General features: G+C 41.8%; 1 protein-coding gene across 2 annotated transcripts in view; it reads left to right on the top strand.

Moving 5' to 3' along the window:
• Positions 1-7,870, top strand: part of LAMA3 (laminin subunit alpha 3) — a 133,298-nt gene that overhangs the window by 113,840 nt on the left and 11,588 nt on the right. For both annotated transcript variants that reach the window (XM_035125886.3, XM_088676289.1), the window contains 8 exons: positions 8-170; positions 1,258-1,391; positions 2,902-3,049; positions 4,031-4,150; positions 4,480-4,601; positions 5,277-5,397; positions 5,702-5,842; positions 5,953-6,083. In XM_035125886.3, the coding sequence (XP_034981777.3) occupies positions 8-170; positions 1,258-1,391; positions 2,902-3,049; positions 4,031-4,150; positions 4,480-4,601; positions 5,277-5,397; positions 5,702-5,842; positions 5,953-6,083 (1,080 nt within the window). The remainder of the gene's footprint in view (positions 1-7; positions 171-1,257; positions 1,392-2,901; positions 3,050-4,030; positions 4,151-4,479; positions 4,602-5,276; positions 5,398-5,701; positions 5,843-5,952; positions 6,084-7,870) is intronic.

Genomic DNA, 7,870 nt, shown 5'->3' on the forward strand with positions numbered 1-7,870 from the left:
TTTTTAGGATTTACCAGTATGCAAAACTGAATTACATTCAAGGTGCAACCTCTCCTTCACCATCAAGCTTTGGGCCTTTTGATGACAGCAGTGGAAATAGCCATACTCTTCTCAACCTGGATCCTGACAATGTGGTCTTCTATGTTGGAGGATATCCGTCAGATTTTATAGTAATGTGTTTATAACCCAATAACTTATTGTTATTATTAATATTCTGCTGGGAGCTGCCAAGAGTGGCTGGGCCAGTTGGGCAGGGTATAAAATATTATTATTATTATTATTATTATTATTATTATTATTATTATTACTACTACTACTACTACTATTATTACTAACTGTACCTTGTCACGCGTTGCCGTGGGTTACTCAGGGGCCCCATTTCCCAGGACAGGGGGAGGATGTGACCCACCCCCGGCCCCTGTCTGTCCCCCCCCATATTAAGGATTCATCGTTTGGGGAGGGTCTGTGTGGGTCCCACGGTGGATCCTGGTGGGGGAGGCGGCTACCTGTAGGTAATGTTGCGGAGGGTCTCCCGTTTCCCCTGTGGTGGAGGTGTTTTCAGGGTGTGGACTGGTGGGGGGACCCGGCCTGGCTCCCAGGGCGGCCTGGATCTCTGTGGGCGACGCGGCCTGTGGGACCTGGACTGGCTCCCGGGGCAGTCTGGATCTCGGTGGGCAGTGTGGTCTGCGGGACCTGGGCTGGCTCCCAGGGTGGCCTGGATCTTGGTGGGCGGCACTGCCTCTGGGGGGGGGGGCTAGTTCCCGGGGTGGCCTGGATGTCGTTGGGTGGCGCTGCCTCCGGGGCGGCCTGGATCTCAGCGGGCTGCCTGGATCTCTGTGAGCTGGGCGGTAAATTAGGAGGAGGAGGAGGGGGCGGGATTACAGCCCTATTGCTACACGATGGCGTCTAATCCTTTGATGTCCACTGGAGGACGCTATTTTATTTACCCAAATTCAGGTTTTTACCTGCCATAGGTGTGACATCTGTCCAATCTAAGTGCATGCAAACACTCGCATATTTGCATGTGACATTGTGGCCAAATTTGAATGTGAGCGGGCAAGCGGTTTCGGAGAAAAGTGGGCTTTAACAAACATGGACCTTCTACATTTTTATATATAGTCAGTATGAGATACTGTATATACCCTAGGTGGGTTTTAAAAATCAAACTAAATTTTGCATTGAAAAGCAGAATTCAGCAATCTGAATAATTAAAATTAAGGTGCTGAATTTCACTGAAGACTGTTTTTACTTTTACAGCTTCCCAGTACGCTAAACTACTCTCCTTATGAAGGCTGCATTGAACTGGATAGCTTGAATGAGAGAGTTATCAGCCTGTACAATTTCAAGAGGAGTTTTAATCTTGATACCAGTGAAGTACAACCATGCAGAAGGTAAAATAAATAAATAAATCCTACCACATGGCATGTGCTGTATATTTGGAATTTTATAATACCTGTACACAGGATCAAAGAGTTGGAAGAGACCCTGAGGGTCATCTAGTCCAACCTCCTGCAATGCAAGAATCCTGCCCCCAGCCATCCCTGGGTGGGCTCGAACCACCAACTTTCTGGTTAACAAGCCAGGTGAACGGACGCATTGCGCCATAGAATAATCTACCATCAGTGTTCAAAACTCCCATTGTTCTAGGTGCATTTTGCAACAGGAAATTTCATTGGCGTGAGCAATTTCTGAGCTCTGGGCTCAGTTTCAGATTAAAACTGCAGAGTGGAAGGAAAGGAGGACCTTTTCTGCCTCCCCACTTCCAGCTACTCTCTGAAGACTGGAGAAGTATTAAGAATATTAGCGGGGTGGGCAGGGGACCATGTGAAAATGAACATCGTATTTTAGCTGCAGTTCATTCATTTTCAGTATCGCATTCTTGTTATAAAGAAAGGGCTCCTAGACACTCCATTGTTGTGCCCATAACCTAAGTTTAAGGTATCATTTAGCTCCTAGCTTTCATATCTCAGTTTCTAACACTGTCACACTCTCCTTATCCCAGTCAAAGTTCGGCAATTGTGGCCTCAAGAGAGATCTTTTCTATCATATTGTAATGACATCCACATGGAACAGAATTAGCAAAGGAAGCTGAACATGTGTTCAACAAGCCTTAAAAATTAGGTGTGCTGAACTGTTCCAAGTCCTGTGCAATTTTTAAGAAGCCCATACAGACAATTCAGGCATTCTCTCTGTACAATCTTTTCCACTTAGTAGGTTGATACTAATGATTAAGCGGGACCCAGGTGGCGCTGTGGGTTAAACCACTGAACCTAGGGCTTGCTGATCAGAAGGTCAGCCGTTTGAATCCTTGTGACGGGGTGAGCTCCTCTTGCTCGGTCCCAGCTGCTGCCAACCTAGCAGTTCGAAAGCACGTCAAAATGCAAGTAGATAAATAGGAACCGCTACAGCGGGAAGGTAAACGGCGTTTCCGTGTGCTGCTCTGGTTCGCCAGAAGTGGCTTGGTCATACTGGCCACATGACCTGGAAGCTATACGCCGGCTCCCTCGGCCAATAATGCGAGATGAGCACGCAACCCCAGAGTCGGTCACGACTGGACCTAATGGTCAGGGGTCCCTTTACCTTTACTAATGATTAAGATGTCAGAGGATGAGAATGCTCATCTTGGGGAAGTAATGTCATCTGTGTGGGCTTGTTGTGAGATGGTGCAAGATAAATCCACTCTGTGTAGATTCTCCTTGTTTATGTCCAAACAGGAGGAGAAAGCAGCATTTTTTTAAAAAAATAATTGTGACAATTTTTTTAAAAAAAAGATTAAAATACAACTTCCCCTTTTTATGATCTCAAATTGAAAAATACTCTTTTTGTGAATGTTTCCTTAACATACTTCTTGAGATTCTGAACATGCAGAAGTTCTCAAAAAAACACCCATTCTTTTTACAGATATAAAGAACAGTCTTCCAAACTTTATTTTGAAGGCACAGGCTATGCACATGTTAATGTAACTTCACCAACTAGCAATTATCGACGATATGAACAAACCATTCAGACTACTACAGATGATGGAATTGTGTTTTTTGCAAGTAATCAGGTAATATTTCTGCTCATGTGGAGAGAAATTGGACAGTCATTGTGAAAGAGATTCATGCAAATAATATTTGCATAACAATTAAGAGCGAATGGATAAGAAAATTGAATTGTAGAACCTGAATGTAATTAGGAACAAATATTTTAAAAGTATGTGCTTTACACATGTCTTGTAAAACACTGTGTTTCATATTGCTTGGTGGCAAAAATTGATGAGTAACGCTATATGCATGTGTGCCAAATCAAGGAAATAGTGCTTGAGTAAAAAAAATGCAGATGTGAATCAACTGAAAAGATGAATTATTCCTCAGGGCATAGCAATAAAAATTTCTTTCAGACTTACCCTTCTGCTTTCTTTAACATAGGCCACTTACTTAATACTGTAGTAGAGAACTGCAGTAAGCAGAACAAAGTGTTCAAAGGAATGGCTGTGTTTTCTTGGGCTTTTTGGTGGTACACCATATGAGCTGCTAACCTAGAAATGTATAATAATGCCGTGGAACCTGCCATGGCAATCATACCAGCTCTAGCCAATCCAGAAACTCTATGCTGCCTGCCAATTGTATGGCTGATGTTGCATATTCCTGTTCTGTTATGGCATAAAGATGTCTCTAAGGCCTGAACACACAGTAATGGGGACCCAGAATCCTGAGGTTCCCAGTGCAAGCCTGAGTCGAGACTAAGGCTCCTTAGATGCCTGAAGAACCAAGCAGGCAGCCTGATTCAGAGAGCAGAAATGTGCAGTAGTTGGATTCAATATGAAAAGAAGAGAGCAAGTAGAGGATGGCGAGTTACGGATTTCTGAAACGTGGCTCAGATTGAAATTCATCTGTACATTCAACCACTAGAACTGGTAATGCACATTTTCTTTAAAATCTTAGGTTGAAATTTTCAGGATTACTGCACAGAGCACTGCTAATTATGCCTAATTCAAATAAATGACTCTTTATAATATATTACATGACGTATTATTTCTTAATTGCAGGACAAGTTCATTAGTTTGAGGATTGAAAAAGGCCAGCTGGTACTCAGGTATAAAGTTGATTCACAGCCTCCAAAAGAAGCAAAGAGCCAAGTGGTCATAAACAATGGAATGGATCAAATAGTAAGGGTTTTTTTTAAAAAAACAGTAAAAGAAATGAATACCCGACAATGTAATCATTTATGAATGATGTTATAAATGATGCAAACTCTCACCATTTATAAAAAGTTTACATTTCTGCTTAGCATCTTCTAAATGTTATGTCTTTTTTTCCTTCAAAGAACTTAGTTTTCTCACTACTAGTTATTTAACTACCCAATGGAACAACAGTTAGATTAATTTCTGAAGCATTATTTGTTTTAAAAACAAGTTGTGATAATATGAAATATATATATAAATTCCCTTGTTTCTTTGTAGGCTGGTTTAAAATCTGATTGTTTTATTCATTTCAGGTTCTTTTATTCATTGGTCCACAAATAGTTGCTTTTGGCAGGCCTAGAGAACAAGTTAACATAAGTATGTTTCCGTTCAATTCATATTACCTGGGTGGAATCCCAGCCTCTGTAAGAGAACGGTGAGTTACACTACAGATTACTCCTTAAGATTGTTGTGTTGTTTTATGAATGGAGTCAGGCTGCACAACTTGGGGTCCACTGAGCTGAATGATGTGACCTTCCAGGTGTTGTGTGGTCTGAAGGGGGCTGACGTTTCTCCTGTGTTTGATGCCTAGTGTGAGCATTGTCAAATCACCTTGAACGCTATGAATACATGGTGGTTGGGCTGTATTCAGCTTGGTAGGTTTCAGTTGTACAGGCATGATTAACACAAAGCGGAGTGTTTTACTGAAAGACCTAGATAGTCCTTTCCCAGGACTGAGCTGAACTGTAAGGCATCAGTTTGTACCTCCAGTTCCAGTTCACAAACACAAAAGCTTACTATGTAGATACAAAAATATGCTTCACATGAGTTTAATGCCGGCATGCACTTTTCATTCTGCCATTGTAATACTGCTCTCATGTGCATAGTGGGGGCCAGTGAATAGAGTGGCAGATTTGAGAGAGGGATACCCTTTTCTAACCAAGATATTTAATTAGTGATCTAGGGCAAGTCACAATCTCTTAGCAGCACTTACTGAATTACTCTGGAGATAAGAAGTGGAAAGCAGTTTGTACATGAAATGAGACATTTGGAATCAATAACGACAAATTTAAAGGCTATGTGGTATTTTTTTATTTCTTTGTGGAAACAGCTTTAATATATCAACACCTCCATTTCGTGGGTGCATGAAGAATGTAAAAACTTCTTTTGAGTCTTCCCCTACCATCTCTGAGATGCTCGGTGTCAGCAGAAATTGTCCTGAAGACTGGAAGGTAATTTGCCGATTACAGCTTCCTTTGGTACTGGATACTGTACTAATCTATAGAAGCTCAACATTATTTAATCATTGATGGCATTTCATTCAGATAATGCATTTAAGACAAAAACAAAAACAAAAAAAACTTGCAAAGTGAGGACTTTCACACCTTCCCAGAATAAGATCTGTGAGCCCCACATTACCATGGCGCCCATAATGTGAGATCCATTAATTCCACTTGATATATTAGACAGAAGCAAGGAAAGTAGAATGACTCTTCTGAAAAAGGAAACCTATTCATTACCCATTTGTATTTTTAGCTTGTGAGAGCTGCGACTTTTTCTAAGAATGGAGTACTTGAATTGAGTGATGATGGTTTTCCATTTCCTAACGACTTCCAAATCGGATTTGGCTTTCACACACTGGCCCTTGATGGAACATTGCTATTTTACAATTTACGGGTATGAAAGATATATCTTCTTTTGTTCTCCTATTCAAAGATAATCAAATCCCCCCCTTTTTTGCCAAAGCTAAAACCTCAAAAATTAAATTTTGGTTTGTTTGTTTTTAGCCGGATGTGCTTACTGTGCTCCTGAGAAATGGCTCTGTCATCGTAAGGCTAGCTGATGAAGAAGGTCAGTCTAGCAGGAGATATGAAGATGGTTCAATGCATTATGTAACAGTGATGAAAGAGGGTGACACGTAAGTCCAACACTATATGGGACAGAGTGAATGCTATGTTAGAGAAAAAACATGGGGCTGTATTGCTTGACTTGACATTTGATTATATAAATATCTAGAAAGTTAAAACTGCATTAGGATTAATGCCAGCAGTTGATATGGAACCTCAGAATAAACAGGAGACTTTTTTTTTGTATTTTCAAAGTCTTCACAGTTCCGTTCTTGAATCTTAAGAGCATTTTCTGTGACAAAATGTAGACCCAGTTTATTTTGTGTGTGTGTTCTGTATGTGCTTATCTCTGTGCTTGGTAGGCCAGTTTTACAACCCACTCCTCTTCCATAGGGCATGATCAAGAGCTCTGCACATAAGAGTAGAAAGGCTTTTCATACACTTCCCTGAGATTTCTCTGGCATTTCTCATTGTGTGTACTTTGTGCTTCCCTTTCGGAGAACAGAATGAAGCAAATACTGTGCACACAGAGCTCTGCAAGCAGATTGAAACTGCTAGATCACAACTAGCATGTTATAAATTGACCTCTTAGCTTTCCCAAGGTATACTAAATACACAGATGCTGCTGACCACATCTCCACATCTTATTTGTATGGACTTGCTCAGATATCTTCTTTTCATATCTCTTTGGACTTTGCTAGCAACCTAGGAATATGGCAATTTTTAAATTTTATTTTTACATAAATCCACCTAAAGGGGAAATTCTGTAATGCTACTGCAGTTGTGAGGCCTGTGCCCACTGTTAATTTGTGTTGGCTTGGTGGAGCAGAAGCTTCTATGATTAGATTCTGATGACATGCATCACTATGGTTAACCTGGTTAGTTGAACGTTCAGTTGTTGTTTGGCCATCACAAATATTGGCTTCTTACTCCATGAATACCAGATTCTGAGAGGTAACCAGGCAGGGAATAACCCTATCCCATGACAACCAACTGGCTGCTTGAATTCTGTCTGTGTGGAGAGCTCAATGCAGCAACAATCCAATTCATCAACAATAATGTGTCAAATGTAATGATTTGATTTCTAAGATAATGCCCATATGGAGTTTTAGAATCTGTATTGGGTGCTCTCATTTAGTCACATGGGTATACATATACTGCATGGGCCCTTTGGCTAGCCACAGAAATGGTTAGACTGTTGTTGTTGTTAATTATTTATTTATACCCCCGCCCATCTGGCTGGGTTTCTCCCGCCACTCTGGGCGGCTTCCAACAAATAATAATAATAATTTAATAATAATTTATTATTTATACCCCGCCCATCTGGCCGGGTTCCCCCAGCCACTCTGGGCAGCTTCCGACAAAACACCAAAATACAGAAATCCATCAAACATTAAAAGCTTCCCTAAACAGGGCTGCCTTAAGATGCCTTCTAAAAGTCTGGTAATATTTGTTCTCTTTGACCTCTGGTGGGAGGGCATTTCACAGGGAGGGTGCCACTACCGAGAAGGCCCTCTGCCTGGTTCCCTGTAACTTAGCTTCTCGTAGCGAGGGAACCGCCAGAAGGCCCTTGGCGCTGGACCTCAGTGTCCGGGCAGAACGATGGGGGAGGAGACGCTCCTTCAGGTATACTGGACCAAGGCCATTTAGGGCTTTAAAGGTCAGCACCAACACTTTGAATTGTGCTCGGAAACGTACTGGGAGCCAATGTAGGTCTTTCAGGACCGGTGTTATGTGGTCTCGGCGGCCGCTCCCAGTCACCAATCTAGCTGCCGCATTCTGGGTTAACTGTAGTTTCCGGGTCACCTTCAAAGGTAGCCCCACGTAGAGCGCATTGCAGTAGTCCAAGCGGGAGATA

Source organism: Zootoca vivipara, chromosome 8, assembly GCF_965207765.1.
Source record: "Zootoca vivipara chromosome 8, rZooViv2.hap1.1, whole genome shotgun sequence".
Classification (NCBI taxonomy): Eukaryota; Metazoa; Chordata; class Lepidosauria; order Squamata; family Lacertidae; genus Zootoca; species Zootoca vivipara.